General features: G+C 42.2%; 1 protein-coding gene and 1 non-coding gene across 11 annotated transcripts in view; both read left to right on the top strand.

Annotated features, from left to right (window-relative positions):
* The first annotated feature begins 3418 nt into the window (after positions 1-3418).
* The window catches only part of LOC145520715 (interleukin-1 receptor-associated kinase-like 2), a 74608-nt gene continuing 58604 nt past the window's right edge, over positions 3419-19422 (top strand). For 3 of the 10 annotated variants that reach the window (XM_081527908.1, XM_081527909.1, XM_081527907.1), the window contains exons 1-2: positions 3419-3739; positions 6342-6464. In XM_081527908.1, coding sequence (XP_081384034.1) covers positions 3475-3739; positions 6342-6464 — 388 coding nt within the window. In that variant the 5' untranslated portion in view covers positions 3419-3474. Of the gene's footprint in view, positions 3966-6341; positions 6465-8222; positions 10339-14026; positions 14120-14968; positions 15024-15178; positions 15338-16421; positions 16602-19422 lie in introns of those variants that run through there. The other 7 variants (XM_081527914.1, XM_081527913.1, XM_081527912.1 and 4 more) reach the window with 5 other exon arrangements.
* Positions 7505-7577, top strand: TRNAG-UCC (transfer RNA glycine (anticodon UCC)). The gene has a single exon. It is a non-coding gene; the product is annotated as a tRNA-Gly (tRNA).

Genomic DNA, 19422 nt, shown 5'->3' with positions numbered 1-19422 from the left:
ATATGATGTTGCTAATGGTAAGCTACTGGTTGTAGGGAAAACAACTGGTATGGGAACCAGTGAGCCCAGCCTCCTCTAGTAGAGGTAGCTGCTCCATCTTACCTGATACTTTGAGGTGTCAGAGTGCTTTCCTGTGTAATCACCCCCTTTATATACTGAGCCTCAGCTCACTCAGGGATATTTAACTAGCATTATCTATGATTTATTGAGTGCTACCATGTGTTAGATGTGCTAAGTGCTACGTGTACTTTATGTCATTTAATCCTCAAGCCCTAACAAGTAGGCTTTCTTCATGAAATTTTTTTTTAAGATGTTTTTTTGATGTGGACCATTTTTTGAGTCTCTATTGAATTTTATGTTTTTGGTTTTTTGGCTGCAGGGCTTGTGGGATCTTAGCTTCCCTACCAGGGACCAAACCTGCAACCCCTGCACTAGAAGGTAAAGTCTTAACCCCTGGACCACCAGGGAAGTCCCTCCATGCACTTCTTTAGAGAGGCTAAAACTTGTGCCAAGTCATACAGAGTAAGTAAAGTTGCTAGATATGAACCTAGACGTATCTGACTCAGATTCTACTTCTGAATATGGTATAACCAGATCTAAAACTTACTTTCTTGTTCCTAGTTCAGTGCTATTAAATAATTTTTAAGCTACTACATACCCATGTTAGTTTTACCTGCCTCTTCACTGTCCTTCCTTTGGTCAAGAAGGCTTCATGGGTTTTCCTGGCTGTCTAGCAAATGCTGTTCACATTGATGTCTATGTTGTCAAGTTTCACTTCTTCCAGCTTCCTTTCTCTGAAGGCTTGTGTCTTGTCTTTTCTGGAAGTCTTGCCTAAGGAATTTTATCAACTCGGGCACTTTCCCTAGCTATCTGTGGGTTTCCTTCTTCTGAAAGACCGTATTTGGTCAGGCTCCAGAAATTGAGATTTTATTCTCAGGTTATACACATCTTTGCACATAGGTTATTTCAGCCCATAAATAGTGTTATGCTAAACCACCATTTATTTTGTCCCCAATGTCTCCCTTCAACTTATGTAGAGTTCTGATACATTTCACTCTCACTGATGATGATAAAGTTATGGTTTGCATTTTAATCCATACTAAGTCACTGAGGTTTTTAAATTTAAACATGAAATGTTTTATCCTTTTATAACAAAATTAAGGAGTTGATAGGGTAGCTGCTTTGATTTGACCCATATGGAGACTAGGAGTTCAGAGAGGTTAAATGTTAATATTGTACCCAGCTTTTCTGAATCAAGATTGTTCTCAGTCATCTCATCATAGTGAACAAAGTTGTTCTGGATAAAAGAACTATCAAAACTCAACAGCTAAGAAAACAAGCTGATAAAGAAATGGACAAAAGATTTGAACTGATACTTCAAAGACAAAAGGATGACAAACAAGGTCATGAAAGATCTTCAACATTGTTAGTCATTGGGAAAATATAATTTGAAGCCTCAGCCAGATACCACCATATGCACTCTTATCAGAATGGCTAAAATTTTTCAAAATGCACAAAATCCTAATACTAAGTGCAGGCAAGGATGTGGAGTGACTGGAACACTCATACATTGCTGGTAGGAATGCAAAATGATATAACCTACTCTGGGAAAACAGTTGAGCAATTTCTCACGAAGTTAAACATGCACTGACTGTGTCTCAGCAGTCTCATCTGTAGATGATTCTCACCTAAGAGAAGTGAAAACTTAATGGACAGACACATAAAACCTGTATGCAAATGCTTATAGCTTTATTCATGATTGCTCAGTGTTCCTTAGCTGGTGAGTGTATTGTGGAGTACCACTTGGCGATGGAAAGGAATAAACTTGATACATTCTACAATATCGATGAATCTCAAGCACACTAAGTGAAAAGCCAGAGTCAGAATTCTGCATGCTGTGTGGTCCCATTATATGACAATCTGGAAAACTATAGAGATGGAAGAAAGGTGTATCCATAGTTGCCAAGACTTAAGCCTGGGGGTAGGGTTTGATTACACTCATTTTTGGGAGGTGGGAGAGGGTGAATTGTTCTGTACTTTGATTGTCCTGATGGTTACATGACTATGCATTTTATCAAAACACAGCTCTATACACCAAAAAGAGTGAACTCTATCATATGGAAATTTAAAATAAATTTAGGGGGGAAAAACAGTCTGTTCAGACACACCAGATTCATGGTAGTTATTTCCTCTGAAGAAGGAGGGAAACAGAGGGTGGAAGTTAAAGGAATTTTGGCCTCATCATTTATGTTGTCTTAACTTTAAAAAGTAAATATGACAATGTATTGTTAATTCTATATGGTGAGATTATCAATGTTTGCTTTCTCTACTTTATACTTTTTAATTGTTCAAAATATTGTTGTTGAGTTGCTAAGTTGTATCCAACTTTTTTGGGACCCCCATGGACTGTTGCCCAACAGGCTCCTCTGTCCATGGAATTTCCCAGGCAAGAATACTGGAATGGGTTGCCATTTCCATCTCCAAGGGATCTTCCTAACCCAGGGATCAAACCTGCATCTACTGCTTGGCAGGTGGATTCTTTATCATTCTGCCACCAGGGAAGCATAAACAAGGCAAAATATGTATTAAAATTTTGAAAAGGCAGAGAAGTAGAAGAAAAAAAAATCACTAGTTGTTTTGAAAGACGGGTACGTTTTTTTTTTCTCTCTACTTGTTTGGTTTGGCATAGTGTAAAATGCACTCTAAGAACAACATAGCCTGTAGCTTGGACTTAGAATACCCAAAATACATTTTCCTTCCTCTTAAATGGGTAAACGTTTGCAATGATACAATATCAGTGTTAAGGTCTGTGTTTGTTTAATAACTTGTTTTAACTTATTTCCTCTGTATTTTATGGCAAATGATAAAGAATTTCCATTGATGGTGACATAAAATTTCTTCTCAGATGTGTTCAATTGGGTATGCCTAGAAAAACTTTGAAAGGAAGTACAAAAAACTGATGATACTTACTGCCTCCAGGGATTTTTTTGAGGTGGTTGAGGGAACTAGGATGAAAGGGAAAATTTCACTTCATCCTACTTTTCTGTACAAAACTCAAATTTTGTGACCCAAAATGGAGAGAAAACAACTTGATTAATAAAATTAATAATAGCGCAGATGGTAGGGAGAATATGGCAAAAACCATGACGGTCTTAAGACAATGAATGAAGCTAAAGAAATGTTGTGTGAAAAACCTACGGGAGGCGCAAGAACCCAATGTTCAGAGGAAACCCTGGGGCAAGATGGCCTAGCGCCACCCTCCGCCTCAGAGAAGGCTAGTCGCCTAAGGCTAGGAGATACATCTGCGCATGCGCGCCGCCTCTACCCTGCCATCTTCAGGGTGTATTCCATCCTCTACCGAGAGCGCGCGAAAGCCGCACGCACGCCTGCTCGGGGACGCGCACGCACCCCCCGCCCCGCCCCGCGCGGCCGGCGAATCCCGCGAGGCCCGAGTAGTCTAGGCTCTCAGAGGTAATGCCCCGGAAGGCGGGGAACGCGGAAGAGGCTGAGGCCGGCGCTGAGGAAGCGAGTGCTGAGGCACCCGGCGCCGAGCGGGAGATGGAGGCCGGGCGGCTGCCGCCGGTGCTGCGCTCCGTGAACACGCGCGAGCCGTCCCAGGTCATCTTCTGCAACCGCAGCCCTCGCGTGGTGCTGCCCGTATGGCTCAACTTCGATGGCGAGCCGCAGCCCTACCCGACGCTGCCCCCCGGCACGGGCCGCCGCATCCACAGCTACCGAGGTAGGCGGGCCGGGGTCGCCCTGTCGCGCCCGGCCGCGCCGCCCCCTTGACCTGAGCGCAGCGAGCCGCGCTCTAGGCCTGAGAACCACGGTGACGGTGGCTCGGTCTCACCGAATCCCCGCCCCATTCGGGGGAGGCAGCTGCTGTTGTCATTTTTATTCCCATTTTACACTCGAGGAACTGAGGCCCCAAGAGAGGTTGTGACAGATTCAAGTTGACGCAACTAGTAAGTGACAGAGTATCTTTCTAAGACTGAGTAATTTGCATTTAAAGATCAACCCCACGTGTATTCCATCCCTCACGCCCTTTTGTTCAGTTTGTGATTAGGAGAATCCCACATTCTTCGGTGTGCCCAGTGAGCTGGTCCGCGTCGGGTCCCTGCCTTCATGGAGAAGTGTCTCTTCTGTCCAGTGGGGAAGAAGAGACAAATGCATAAATAGATAAGAACAAGCCAGTGTCATAATTGCTGCAGTAAGAACGGAGCACAGCATTGCACCTGCTCAGTGAAAGGGAAGGGTGTGTGCTTTCAGTTAGGGGATCTTCCTGAAGGTGCCTGGAATCTGACCACCCCAAGGCAGGAGTTGAGAGCTGTAGACAGAGGGAACCGCATGGCCTGACACCTGGAACCTGGGAGAGGGGAGAGGGTATGGAATGGTGGAAGAGCAAGTTTGAAAGATGATTTTACCCCTAGGAAAATGGGGGCCACTGGAAATTATTAAACAGAGAAATGGCATTGCCTGATTTAATACTGAAAAGCTTCCCCAGGATGCAAGGTGATTTGGAAGGGGAAGACTACTGGTAAGAGTTAGAAAACTTGTAATAACCCAGGCTGGAGATGTCTAGGCCTTACTGCCTAAGGAGGCAGTAATCTTCCTTTGGTTTTCAAAAAGAAGTTAACGCTTGCTAAAATTTCACTGTCTTTTTCAGAGGATCTTGATGAATCATTTTTCCTTGAGGGTAGCATAGTCAGTTGGAGAAGGCAATGGCACCCCACTCCAGTACTCTTGCCTGGAAAATCCCATGGACGGAGGAGCCTGGTAGGCTGCAGTCCATGGGGTCGCTAGGAGTCGGACACGACTGAGCGACTTCACTTTCACTTTTCACTTTCATGCATTGGAGAAGGAAATGGCAACCCACTCCAGTATTCTTGCCTGGAGAATCCCAGGGACAGGGGAGCCTGGTGGGCTTCCACCTATGCGGTCGCAGAGTTGGACACGACTGAAGCGACTTAGCAGCAGCAGCAGCATAGTCAGTGATGCTCTTCAAACTTTTACACCAAATTTCTCCTAATAGTAAATGAGGAATGGGAATTCTTTGGGGTTCCCCGTGGCTCAGAAGGTAAAGAATCAGTCTGCAATGCAGGAGACCTGGGTTTGATCCCTGGGTTGGGGAGATCCCCTGGAGGAGGGTAGGGCAACCCACTCCAGTATTCTTGCCTGGAGAATCCCCATGGACAGAGGAGCCTGGCAGGCTGCAGTCCATGGGGTGACAGAGTCAGACATGACTGAGCGACTAAGCACGCACCAGTGTTTTAGGACTCAGTGCTTTCTCTGCTGGCCCTGGTTGGATCCCCGGTGGGGGAACTAAGATCCTTGCAGACCACATAGTATCCTAGGAAAAAAAATAATTTTTTTTTTAAATAAGGAAGAATTCAGTTCTTCCAGGGATCCACATTTCTGCAGTCTTTTATCTGGGAAACTGTGTGACTTTTGTATTCTCCAAAATTTATCTGTGCCTGATTTAATACAAACATTAAAAAAATTACTTACCTCCTGAATGTACTTAATGTTCCTAAATTATACACTTAAAAATGGTTAAAATAACCAATTTTATTTATGTTATGTATATTTTACCACAATAAAAAAACATTACTTCTCACTTGACACTTCTTAAATTTTGCCTCCAAATCGTCAAGTAAACATATGCCCAGGATCTCATGCGGTTTTTCTTCTCAGGCAGCCTCCTTCCTTCCTTGAACAGAATCTTAGGCCTGGGATTTTTTGTCTCCTTCCAACTGCCCCCCCCCTTTTTATTTGCATAAGATATATTTATTTCTTAAATCCATTTTTCTAATTTGCATGCAGTAAAATACACAGATCCTAGCATTTAATAGGTTTTGACAATATCTAGATCAAGTTATGGATTAGAATATTTCCGTTATCCCAGAAAGTTCTCTCTTGCCCCTTTCCACTCTTCTGATTTTTCACATCCTTGATTAGTTTCATCTCTTTATACAGAATGTACCCTTCTCTGTCTGGCTTTTTTCTCTCAGTGTGATGTTTTTGTATCTTACTGTTTTTGAGAAGTACAGATCTGAGGAGTTGGTGACCTCTCTGCTTTTAGTTTGCACCATTGGATGTGATTTGCAGTTCAAATACTTGGCTTTTGCACCAAGGTAGCAGAAAGGGCCTTCATTTTGGAACCTGATATACTTACTTGCTCTTCTGTCTACTGTCTCCATTGCCTTTTGTGAGGATTGAATAGAATAACATTATTGGGAGGGCTTTGTATGGTATTTGAGCACAGTGAGAGGCAAGTATTTCAGTCTGGGGAGATGAAGGCAGTAGATATGTGACTACTTAACCTCTGCTTGTCTTAACAGGTCACCTTTGGCTCTTCCGAGATGCTGGGACATCTGATGGGCTTCTAGTTAACCAAACTGAGCTATTTGTGCCATCTCTCAATGTTGACGGGCAGCCTATTTTTGCCAACATCACACTGCCAGGTATACCGATGTTCCATCTTAGTTTTTAAAACGATAGGCTGTTGTGCTAAGTAGAGGATAGGCCCTTGAAGGAGCTCAGTCCTTAGTGATTTTTGCCTGATGCTGGGCAAGGTATCCAACTTTTCTTTGTCCTATTCTCCACCATAAATAAAAGGTAAGCAATTTACTGGTATTCTCTATGTTGAACAAAGATGTTGTGGTGTCTCAGAAGCTCTTTGGGCTTGTCAGGAGTGGGCTAAATAAAATAACTGATTGTAGAATTATGAGTGCATTTTGTTTCCCTGGCCTTGGAGTAGAATTATGCCCTGGAGTCTCAGGAGAAAAAAACATGTAGAGAATGAGATACCATGGCTTATTTATGACTTCTGGTGTTGTATCTTTTAATGTAATTTAATCCAGTCAAGCTTACTGTGCCAGTCAGGGGTTTATAAAAAAAAACAGACTCACCAAATTGAACATTAGCTTCATAGCTTACCACTTGTTTAAAACTCAAGTGATTTGGTTAGGTTGAACCCTAAGAAACTGATCTTTTGGGTTAAAAAAAAAAACAACCAAATACCTGTGGCTTCATAAGGTTCAAACTAGTATGTGTATATAGATTTTGTTTTAAGGCACTGGATATACAGAAGTAAACACTGGTAAGGAAATGTAGGAAATTTTGCCTTATAGGAGACCTTTAAAGAGTAAGTTCCCCAGTGAGTTAAAAATAGGATTTGAGGAAATCAATGACAGTCAGCTGGAATCCCCAAAAGGCTATAGACAGAAGGAGGTTTCAATTAGGAAAGGTTGAGACCTGCCTCAGGAGGAACACAGTAGTCAGCAGCTGGGCTGACTTCCTAATATGTGGGACCCAGTGCAAAATGAAGATGTGGGACCTTTTGTCCAAAAACCAGGAAAACTACTATTTAAAATACTAAAATATTTTCCCTTCTGTGTCTCTCTCACAACTTGTTATGGTGTTTTTTTCTGTTTGCTACTTAATGCTATTCCAGGAAAAGTTAAAATTTTTTAATTACTAAAAAAATAGGATTTGAGGGACTTCCCTGGTGGTCCAGTGATTAGGACTCTGTGCTTCCACTGCAGAGAGCACAGGTTCGATCCCTGATCAGGGAAACTTAAGATCCTGCAAGCTGTGAGGTGCGACAAAAAAAAGCAAAAACAGGATTTGAGTTCCCCCCAAATCCAGTTATATGTTGTTTTGGTTATCTTTTGCTGTGTGACAGCTACCCCTAACCCAACAACAGCCATTTTATTTGTTCATAATTCTGCAAGCAGGGCTGAGTTCAACTCAGGGGTTATTCTACTCTCTGGTGGTCACTGGTGTGGCTGCTTTCCGCTGGCAGGTTGGCTGAGGGCTGGGCCTCTCTCCCGTGTCGTCTCAGGGCCTGGCCCTCTTCGTGTGGTCTCTCTTGCTGCATAACTCAGGGCTCCTGAGGGCGTAAAAGCGATGGTTGCCAGAGCTTCTTAAGGCTGAAGCCCAGAATCACCACAGCGTCACTTTGCCCACACTCAGTTAATTAAAGCACATCATAGGCTCAGCCCACTCTCAAGGGAAGTTCCTCCACAGGGTCATGAATGCTATGAGATGTCTGTTGGAGCCATCACGTTACACTCTGGCAGAACCCACGTACTCACTTTTTTTTGTCCAACGTGAGGTCCAGCTGTCGAAAATGTAATGGCCTCGGTTGGCCAAGCCTCGTGAGCGCTCACTCCCCAGGCCTGAGTCTGCTGCTGAGAGTCGGTTTTCTGCCCTTACAGTGTACACCCTGAAAGAGCGGTGCCTCCAGGTTGTGCGAAGCCTAGTCAAGCCTGAGGATTACAGGAGACTGGACATTGCGCGATCCCTCTACGAAGATCTGGAAGACCACCCCAATGTGCAGAAGGACCTGGTGCGGCTGACACAGGAGCATATTGAAAATCAGCGGATGGCAGGGGAGACTGAAGATTTTTAATTGAAAGTTACACTCCTGGGTCTCAGCTTTTGATGGTCCTGACAAGTCTTGATCTAGAACTAGGACTGGTCACCTTTTCTCGGCTTAAAGGTGTCTCATTCTTGGAGTGAAAATGCTCCATTGCTTAAAACAAAGTTAACTGACCTCACTACTAGACATTGTGATGTCTGAGGGCAGATATCACAAAATGTAATAATTATGCCTGCCTCGTGTAGAAATATTTTTCAAGGGAAAGTAGTTGCATCTTTGCTTCCTAGTGAGTCAGGAAAGTTTCTCTGTAAGTACTTTTGTGGAAGTAATTACAGCCAGAATTGTAGATTATTCTTGAGTTGTAAGGAAGCAGTGGCGCCTGCTTTTCACTGTTGTGTTGTGGTTGTTGATGTGCCCGCCTCCCGCTCTAAGAGACTGAAATGTCCTTGGGGCAAGGGAAAATCTGCTCTTTGAGACCCTAGTGCCTCGCACATTATGAGCCTTCCATCTGTGTTAGTTGAATGAACAAACCGGTGCGTCCTTTGGTAGAAAGTGTTTAGAGGTTTTGACCCTTTTTTTTGAGGGGGAGTGATAGTGGGGACCTTAAAGTACATACAGTAAACAGATGTTTAAAAGGGAATCATTTTTATAGAAAGCAGTGTTTTTATAATTTTCTAAATTTTGACTTTTCTTAGTCCACTGTTGTCACAGGGCTGTTTTACTTCTGTGTCTAAGCCAGAATTAGCTTTCTACAGTTCTTGTGGTGATAGCTTTTTGAAACTTGCCATCTGCACAGGAGATAGGAGAAAATAGCCATTGCCTTGTTTGATCATGGTATTAAAGAGCTACTCCTGTACTATAAATAGGTTTTTGCCAAGTGTGGGTATTTCTGTTCCTTTTTGTAAATCCATGACATTTCTGTTTAATTCAGCAATTTTTCATCAGGCAGGATCTGGTGACACTTTGCACCTGGCTAGAGGAGAGGACGAAGCCCTCTAGCCTCTGGGAAGTTACAGCCAACACACTGTGGATTTAGAGAGTAGCCTGGAATGTTTTCATAGTTTTGTACATGCCCAGATCCTTTCCTATCGGCTGGACTTAAATTCATTAATTTGAATTCAGTACTTCTATCAGGCATCCTTTTTTGGTAGCTAATTGTTAAAAAAAAAAAAAAAAAGGATCCTCCCCAGTAGAGAAAGTTTTGGAAGAGACAGAAAAATAAAAGGAAGAAAAGATCCAGGTAGATACATTGCTTAAATACAACCACTAACTTAACATTTTGAACTTTCAGCCTTTTTTTGGCTTGGTTTTACATAGTTGAGATCATACTGAATATACAGTTTTATATTCTACTTTCTCATTTAACTTTATAACTTAAAATATTTTTCCATGGTATTATAAGCTCTTCATACTCGTGAGTGCAGCCTTCCTTTTATAAATAATGTGGGCTTATTTCTTGCCATCCTTATTAAATCCTTCTGCTAACCTTTGGGCGTATTTCCTGTGCTCTGTTATCAGAGTGAAGTGAATGAATCAAATGCCTTACAGTTTTCCCACCTAATCATTTTCTCCTCTTTCAACATTCAACAAATAAGAGGCTTTTTTAAAAAAAAATCTGTTGTGTTATTCATTCAGTGACACACCTCTAATTTTTTATCTAATTTTTGTTGTTGTTGAATTGTCGCGTAGAGAAGGAAATATGCTGGTGTAGAAGGCAGCCATACGATTTCAAAAGTAGGATAGTATGAGAGATTTAAGGAACTCTGTTGGTGCTGGATTAGTTCAGTGTTGGTTTTATTATTTTTTTAACCTGCCGTTGTGTCAAAACGTCCCTGTTAAAACTTACAATTTGAGTACTGTGTTTTTGTGTTGTCCAAAGAAAATCGAAAACCTGTAGCATGTATGTACTCATTTGAAATCTTATGAATGTATTAAATGTATTGCTCTTGAGAGACTGTGATCTTACCTGTTTTCAGTTTTTTGGTTTTGTTTTTTTTTTAAGCTTCTTTTGGATATAGTAAATGGTGCTAGTAGCAGCATTTGCCAGGTTCTTCTGTCTTAGAGAGGTGTAAAGACTGTTTAATGGCCTTGGGCAGAGGAAACACAAGCAACCTGGTTCTCTGTTCCTTTTCTTTCCAACCCTGGATTTTGTTTAGAACTTTGATTCTTTTAGCTTTTCTTTTCTTGTAAAGATGAAATACCACTAAAAATTTTAAGCACTACAGAAAAGGATGATGAAGAAAAGCATTCACATTGGGAACAAAGGCTTTTTTTTTTTTTTTTTTTTTTTCATGAAAATAGAACTAGCCTTAACAAACACCTTCCTAAAAAAGATACACAGCAACTAAGCATATGAAAGGATGCTCCAGGAACTTCCCTGGTGGTCCAGTGCTTAAGACTCCATGCATCCAATGCAAGGGGCGTGAATTTGACCCCTGGTCGGGTAACTAAGATCCCATGTGCCAAGCAGTGTGACTGAAAAAGTATTTAAAAAAAAAGAAAAGATGGTCCACGTAGTATGTCATCAGAGAATTGCAAATTAAACAGCAATGAGATACTACTACACACCTATTAGAATGCTCCCTCTCACACACAAAAAAAGGCTCACATCCAGAGCACTGACCACACCAAATGCTGGTGAGGATGTAGAACAACAGGAACTCTGATTCATTGCTAATGCGAACGCCAAATCATATGGCCACTTTGTAAGACAGTTTGGTGGCTTCCTACAAAATTAAACTCTTATCATATATCCACTAATTATGCTCCTTGGGTATTTACTCAAAGGAGTTGAAAACATATGTCCAAAAACCTGCACATGGATGTTTATGGCAGTTTTGTTCATAACTGCCAAAATTTGGAAACAAGGTGTCCTTCAGTAGGTGAATAGATGCATATATGATATATCCAAATAACGGAATATTGTTCAGCACAAGAATGAAGGGAGCTGTCCACCAAGAAAAGACACAGATAAAACTTAAATGCGTATTACTAAGTGAAAGAAGACAGCTTGAAAAGGTCACATACTCGATTCCAACTCTACAACATTCTGGAAAAGGCAGAATTGGATTAAAAAGAGATTGGGGGGACTTCCTTGGCTGTCCAGTGGTTAAAACTGCAGCTTCCAATGCAGGGGTCATGGTTTTGATCCCTGGATGAGGAACTAAGATCCCGTGTGCAGTTGGCATGGCCAAAAATAAATAATTTTTTAAAAGGTTGCAGGGCAGAGAGGGTTGGAGGAGGTGGAGGGATGAATAGGTAGACCACAGAGAATTTTTTGAGGTAATAAATTTATTCTGTCTGATTATAATAGTGGATATGTTATTATACATCTGTCCAAACCCACAGAATGTACAATGCCGAGTGAACCCTAAGGTAAACTGTAGACTTGGGGTAATAATGATGTGTCAGTGTAGGTCCATCAATTGTAACAAATATACCACTTTATGGGGGATGTTGATAATGGGAGAGACTTTGTGTGGGAGCAGGAGGTATATAGGAAATCCTGTACCTTCCTCTTAATTATGCTGTGAACCTAAAACTTCTCTAGAAAATAGTCTATTAAAAAAAGTGGTTAATATCTCACTAGGACTTACTGTATATTGAGAAGATGAAAACAGGGCACTCAGCTCACTAAGGACATGAAATAAAGACCAGTGTTTTACAGTCCTGAAATAGGAACACCAATATGAACTTTTCAGATATTTCACGTTAGGTTTCTGTATCCTGCCTGTTCTTAGCACCTCAGCCCCACTCTATACTAGTCCCTGGGCTGCCTGATACCCCTTCACCATTTCCCCTTTCTGTCAGCTAAGCTCCCTGCCTCAACAGAACATTTTCCTGGAGACTTCCCCTGTCACCACACATACCCAGTAATCCATAGGCAGATCACACTAGTTGGCTCTTGGTGTTGTATATTCTGTGAGTTTGGACAAATTTATAATGACATCTATCCACTTTTATAATATCAGACAGAATAGATTCATAGATATGCTTGTGATGGTAACCAAAAATGGTGGGCAACAGCACTGGACACTTGAATGAGAGAAAAACCTGCAAAACTTGTTTCAGAATTTGGAACATGAAACCTCAGGAAAGTACAAGTCAATATACAAATAAATAGCAATATGCTCTCTCCCTATTCAGGTAGAAAACACAAAAGATTGTTTTGTTCTAGTTGGGAAGAGTTGAGTCCCTGATAACTAGACTGGACCTACAAATGTTAACAACAGACCTAAGATTACTGAAAGACTCAGAGGAAATCATTTTATCAAATTATTTTATCTTCAGATAAATTGAAGGAGAATTAATTGGGTGAAGGTTAGCCTAGCAGCAGTTTGCTAGGGACGACATAAGATGACATTCTTCACCTGAAAGAGCCGGGTCAGATACCCTGGTCCAACTTGGAAATACTAAGAACTTGTGCTTCTGTTATCCAGTGCTCAGAAACAATCAGATGGAAACTAGAGTGGAGAGTTATTCTAGCAGGTCTGGATTACCCTTGTCCTGCAGCAAATGCAGAGAGTGAAGGGAATTTGGAGAAGGGTCTACTATGTCCTCAGGGCATCAGTTTTCCAAAAACTGGTTTATGGTTTTCCTTGATAGACTTTAGAACTCCCCTACCCTTTCTGTAGATGAGAAAGGAGACACCTCTGGAACAGAGTCCAATACTGGAAATAAATGTATGTTAAATAGGAGATGGGCCAAATCACGTATGGTGCTCCTAAATAAACCATTAGAAAGGAAAAGGTAGATTCTTATGTATGGACATGAAAAACTATTCATTATTAGTTGAAAAACATTTATAGAAAATTAAATGTGTTTAAAATTTTTATATTAAAAAGTTAATTTTATAGAGGTCTAAAAATACATGCAAGTATATACACCAAACTATTAATAATGGTTGTCCCTCCAGGATGAGACCATGGGAAGGTGTTCATATCTCTGTCTCTGTCTCTCTGACATAACAGGAAAAAAAATTATATATATATGTATATATATAGATCTCTGCCTGAACTCCTGGTACACAGCTCCTAAAACCATTGAATTCAAATTCCTAAGTGATAAGATCACTAGGAACATCTTTTATTCTAATCAGAGGACTCTGGGCTGGCTCTTGTATGACTCCTGGAAGAAAGCATGGAATTTTCAGCCCTTGCCACCCTTCTCCAGCCTAGGACACAGGATCTAACAGATCTAACTCCATATTTCTCTTCATCTGGATGTTCATCTGTATTCTTTATCATATCCTTTAATAAAGTGGTAAGTGTATTTCCGTAAGTTTTTTTGGCCATTAGCAAAGTAATGGAACTTAAGGAGGGGTCCTGGGGACCTCTGATTTGTAGCCATGTTGGACAGAAACAATGAATAACCTGGGGTATATAATGAGTAGTACAACTACTTGGAGTGGCATCTGAAGCAGGTGGGGACGGTTTCATGGAACTGAGCCCTTAACCTCTGGGATCTGACACTATCTTCCAGTAGATAGTGTTAGGATTGAGTTAAATTGTAGGACATCCAGCTAGTGTCCTAGAGGATTGCTTGTTGTGGGGAAACTACCCCCTCTCCCTCACTGGGTGACTAGTAGTGTCACAAGTGTAGTGTTGAATGTAATAGTGTCATTGAAAGTAACTTGGGTCCACTTGCTGCATGCAGTAAAGCCAACCTACTGACACTGAGTTGTGGTGAAGGAATCTCCTATGTTTATTGCAGGGCACCAAACAAGGAGTCCAGGTAGCTAGTGCTCAAAAAACCTGAACTTCCTGAAGCCGTTCAGGAAAAGATTTTTATTTTTTTTAAAAACCTTTTATTTTATATAAGAGTATAGTTGATTACAATGTTTTGTTAGTTTCAGGTATACAGCAAAGTGATACAGTTATGCCCATTTGTGTATCTATTCATTTTCAAATGGAGAAAGGTTTTCAAGATAGGGTGAGGAAGTGGGGGTTGTGGGATGTGTGATCCAGTCATGGATATTCTTCTGATTGGTTGGTGATGAGATAATGAGGAATTAACATCATCAGCCTTCTGATTCCGACTGGTCTGGGGTCTACATGCTTGTGCGCAGCATACGGTTAACTTCTTCCATCTGGTGGGGGTTTCAGTATCTACAAAATAGTTCAAAGAATTTGGCTCAGAATATTATGTATAGCCCTTGATTAATGGCTAAACAGTTTAATGGCTAAACTGTTATTATTTTGTCTCACTTGACTGTTTTCCTTTCTTCATTTTCTCACTTCTCTGATTAAATTTACTATTTGGAACTCATGGAGGGTCTAAGAGGCTAAATGTTTTCTACAGACAAGATGGAGGACGTGGCAGGGGAGTGGGATCTGTTCTGAGAAGGCACCCCATGGGGTCCTTCTCAGTTATGAAAGTAAAGAAACACAGAAGGGAGAACTGGGTTTTCCCCTACACAGGTGGGAACAAAGTCCAGGACTGGCTTTTTTTTCTTAATTTCACCCCTTTGTTTAGGACAATGATCATATACTATCAGAAAAACCAATAAAGTTATTTTTATTAAAGAAAAATATGTGCAAAGTACACAGAAGAGCATTATTTTGGTTATTTCCTTTTTATCAGCCTTCTTTCACTTCCATCTTCCTGATGTCCCATGGGTTCTCAACTTTGCCTGCACGTAAGTAGAACTACTTGGGAAGCTTTTGAAATGCCAGTGCTTGAGTTCCAACGCAGAACAATTGCACCTGGATCTCTGGACAGAGGTAGGGTTAGGCCTGTAGGTTCTTTTTTAAAGTTGGTGTAGCAGGGATTGCAAACCTCTGTATTTTCAAGGGAATTAAACATGAACATGGAGAAGGCACTGCAACCCACCGCAGTACTCTTGCCTGGAAAATCCCATGGACAGAGGAGTCTGGTAGGCTGCAGTCCATGGAGTTGCTAAGAGTCTGACACAACTGAAGCGACAGCAGCAGCAGCAGCAAACAGAAACAGGTCAAAATGGCACAACTATATCACTAATTACATTTAGCTTTAGTAACTGTTTTTAACTGACTCTGGTACGGAGGGTGTTGGTCATGGAAAAGCTAATTAGGAGAAACTATGTATTGTTCAGGATCACAGGAAATTTTTTGGAGAACAAAATAGGGAACAAAGAGCCCTTCCTTGGGATCAGACTTGGGTTGAATCTTGTTACTTGACCAGTTTGGCTTGGACAAGTTACAAGTGACTCAAGCCTAAGTTTCTTCATCTGTAGAAGGGAAATGATAAATGTGTCCTGTAGGATCATTGTAGGGATCTCCACACAGATAATATGTGTTAGATGCCTAGTACTTGATAGGTGAGTGGCAACTCTATTAATTAATGATAACAAAGCCCTTACTTTGAAGAACTTATTCTAAAGAATGGGGACAAAGTCATGTCCATAAGATGGCCTGCTTAGGCCCCGCACTACTCAAGCCTCTCTGGAGGAAAGCATCCAGCACCTAGAGCAGTGTCTGGCACATAGTAGTTGCTCAATAAGTATTGGCCCTTAAAATCACAGTCTATCCTGAGTCTCCTATTTAATACAGAGTCCTACCCCTGCTTCCTCTGGACTCCTGATTCCTCTTCAAGTACTCCCCCCCAACAATAGCACCTTTTAGCATTTCATGTAACTCTTTTATTCATTGCTAGTTTCTTCCACCCACTCCTACCCCCATCTAGACTGTAAGTCCCATGAAAACAGGGACTTTTTTAAGTTTTCTGCACTTGTGCGTCTCCAACACCTAGAATAGTGCCCAACGTATAGCAGGTTATTAATAGACTATCTCTCGAATGAATCGGATGTGGCTGAGGGGCTAAAGCCCTGGAGGTGGAGTCAGAAGGTCTCTTGGGATCACCACTGAATTCCGGTGTGGTCTTAAAGGTGTTTCCTCTCTCCTCTGGGCCTGTTTTCTCCTCCTGGCTCTGACCGACTTGGTTTCTCAGTCACCGGTCAAGCCGGCCGGGAGGCGTCGCGCCCCCAGTGTCCGCCAGGGGGCAGTCGCACACAGGGCCGGCCCCGCCCACTTCCTGGCGGCCCGCGGTGGGTGGCCCCACCGGCCCGCGGGTACAGAAGCGGAGTCCTCCCTGCGTCGGACTCAGTTGTCAGCCCGCCTGCCCACCAGCCCTCAGAGCCTGGCCATGTCCTGCTACATCTACCAGCTGCCCTCCTGGGTGCTGGACGACCTGTGCCGCAACATGGACACGCTGAGCGAGTGGGACTGGATGCAGTTCGGTGAGTGGTCCTTCCTGCCACCCCACTAAGCCCCCTCCCCACGTGTCTACCTTGGTCCTTGATGTCAAGGGCTCTCTGTGCTGCTTTCCCGGGCCCGAGCCTCCCTGTGTATCCTCGGGCAGGCGCTGCCCCCTCTCTGTTGGTGATCTGGAAGGTGTGAGGTGATCTCGGACGATTTCTGCTGTTACTCAGTCTGTCGCTAAGTAATAACCAGCTGCACTTCGCTGTTCACGGTAAAGCTGAAAATTATTGATGTCAGCAATGACTGTTGCTTACTGTGTGCCCGGCCCTGACGCAAGCACCTGACACGGATTATCTCATTTCATTCCCACAACAACCTGTAAAGTGCATATTCCTCTTACCCCATCTTACAGACCAGGAAAAGGATTTAGAGGTAGAATCACTTGTGAGGGCAGCCACTTGTGAGAGTCACCTGTGCCACGTAGTTCCTAAGTGGCGGAGTTGGCTTTAAACCCCGGCGTTTGGCTCCGCCAGGATATCCTTAACTCCTTGGTGTATTTTGTTTGTGCCTGGTGATTGACTGAGGGCTTGGCATTTTGGGGCATATGCTGAGCATGTGGTCCTCAGGCGCCAAAACAGAGATCTGTACTCCAGGCTCCACCACATCCAACTGGTGACTTTGGGCAAGTTGCTTAACCTTAATCTGAGTCTCAGTTTCTTAATCTGTAAACTGGAGGTTTACGTAAGAGACTCTCTAGTTTTTTCCATGTTGGCCTCAGTTATGAAGGCCAGAACACCTTCTGTTTCTAGGATATTAATTTAGAAGGCACTCCTGTGAAGTTCTTCCTCTTTTTTTTTAAACTAAAAATTTTAAAAATTGAAGTATAGTTGATTTACAGTGTTGTAACTTCCTCTGTACAGCAAACTGATTCAGTTATATATATTTATATACTAAAAAAAAACCTTTTCCATTGTGGTTTATTATAGGATATAGGATATAGTTCTCTGTGCTATAAAGTGGGACGTTGTTGTTTATCCATTCAATATATAACATTTTACATCTGCTAATTCTAAACTCCCAATCCATCCTTCCCCTATCCCCCTCCCTCTTGGCAAGAAGTCTGTTCTCCATATATGACAATTAAAAAAAAAAAACCCAGCACAGCTTCAATGAAGTTTAATTCACCTACCAGGCAGTTCACACATTTAAAGTGTACAATCCAATGGCATCTAGTATATGCAAAGTTGTATATCCATCTCCATATCAATCTTAGAACATTTTAATTATCCCAGAAACAAGCCCTGGACCCCTCAACCATCTCTCCCAACATTCCCAAACACATCTCCTGTTTCCCCCCAGCTTTAGGCGTTGCCTATTTTGGACATTTCATATAAATGGAATAAATCATAAAATATGTACTCCCTTGCGACTGACTTATTTAGCACCTTTCCACAGTTCATCCATGTTTTAGTGTGTATAAGTGCTTAATTTCTTTTTATTCATTACTGAATAATATTACATTGTATGGAGATACTTCATTTTATTTATTCATCTGACAGCTGATGGATATTTGGGGTTCTTTCCACTGTTTGGCTATTATGAATAATCCTTCTGTGTACATTTGTGTCCATCTTTGTGTGTTTTCATTTCCCTTGGGTAGATACCTAGGAGTGGAATTACTGAGTCACAGCGTAACTGTGTTTAACACTTTGAGGAAGTGTTACACTGTTTTCGGAAATGCATTTACCATTTTACATTCCCACCAGCTCTGTATGAGGATCCCAATTTCTCCATGTCCTCCTCCATCCAAGCACTTGTTACTGTCTGTCTTTCTGAGTTTCTAGCCATCTGAGGAGCCATTCGAGGAGGTATGAAGTGATTTCTTGCTGTGGTTTTGGTTTGCATTTCCATGATGACTAATGATATTGGGTGTCTCTTCATGTGCATTTGTACATCCTCTGTGGAGAATACCTCTTACCCCTTAAACTCTGGAGACACCAGAATTGCTCAAGGTCCTCAGAGGCTTCCCATTGTGATTTAGGTTATAATCCAAATTCCTCAACAGGCCCACCCCATCTGGCACAACGTGAGCCCCACTGACTTTTGTGTGACTCTCCTCCCACATCCAGCTCTTGCTCACCCTGCTCCAGCTCTGCTAGCCTCCTTGGTCCAGACTCAGGGCCTTAGTACTTGCTGTTCCCTCTGTCTGGGACATTCTTCCCCCATCTTCCCCAGGGCTGGTTTTCTAGTCTCTATTAGACTTCTATTGCTGCTATAACAAATTACCGCAATTTAATGGTTTAAAAACAGCCTTTATTGTGTTACAGTTCTGCAGGTCAGAAGGCCTAAAATCAGGGTGCTGGCAGGGCAGCTGTCCTTGCAGAGGCTCTAGAAGAGAATCTATTTCCTTGCTTTTACCGGCTTCTAGAGGCTGTCTGCATCCCTTGACCTGTGGCCCCGCTTCCACTGTCAAAAACAACTGAGTAGCACCTTCAACTCTCCCTGACCTCTGCTTCTGTAGTCTTCTTCTCTGAATCGGACACTCCTGCCTCCCTCATATAAGGGCTCTCGGGCTCACTCAGATAATCCAGGATAATCTTATCTCAAAGCCCTTAACTTAATGCCATCTGCAAAGTCCCTTTTGTCATGTAAGGTGCCATATTCACAGGTTTTGGGGTTTAGGACACTGACATCTTTGGGGGGCATAGTCTTTCAGTTCTCAATTCATATGACACCTTGTTTGAGAAGCTGACCCTGTCCCCCTTTCTTTTTTTTTTTTTTAATCTCATCTCTATGTTTTATTTTCTTCATTTCTCTTAACATGCTATGGCCCTGTTCCTTATTTGTTTATGTTTGTCT

The sequence above is a fragment of the Giraffa tippelskirchi genome, chromosome 9 (genome assembly GCF_054371585.1).
Source record: "Giraffa tippelskirchi isolate mGirTip1 chromosome 9, T2T-mGirTip1v1.2.pri, whole genome shotgun sequence".
NCBI lineage: Eukaryota > Metazoa > Chordata > Mammalia > Artiodactyla > Giraffidae > Giraffa > Giraffa tippelskirchi.
This window is presented reverse-complemented; position numbering and strand designations above follow the sequence as displayed.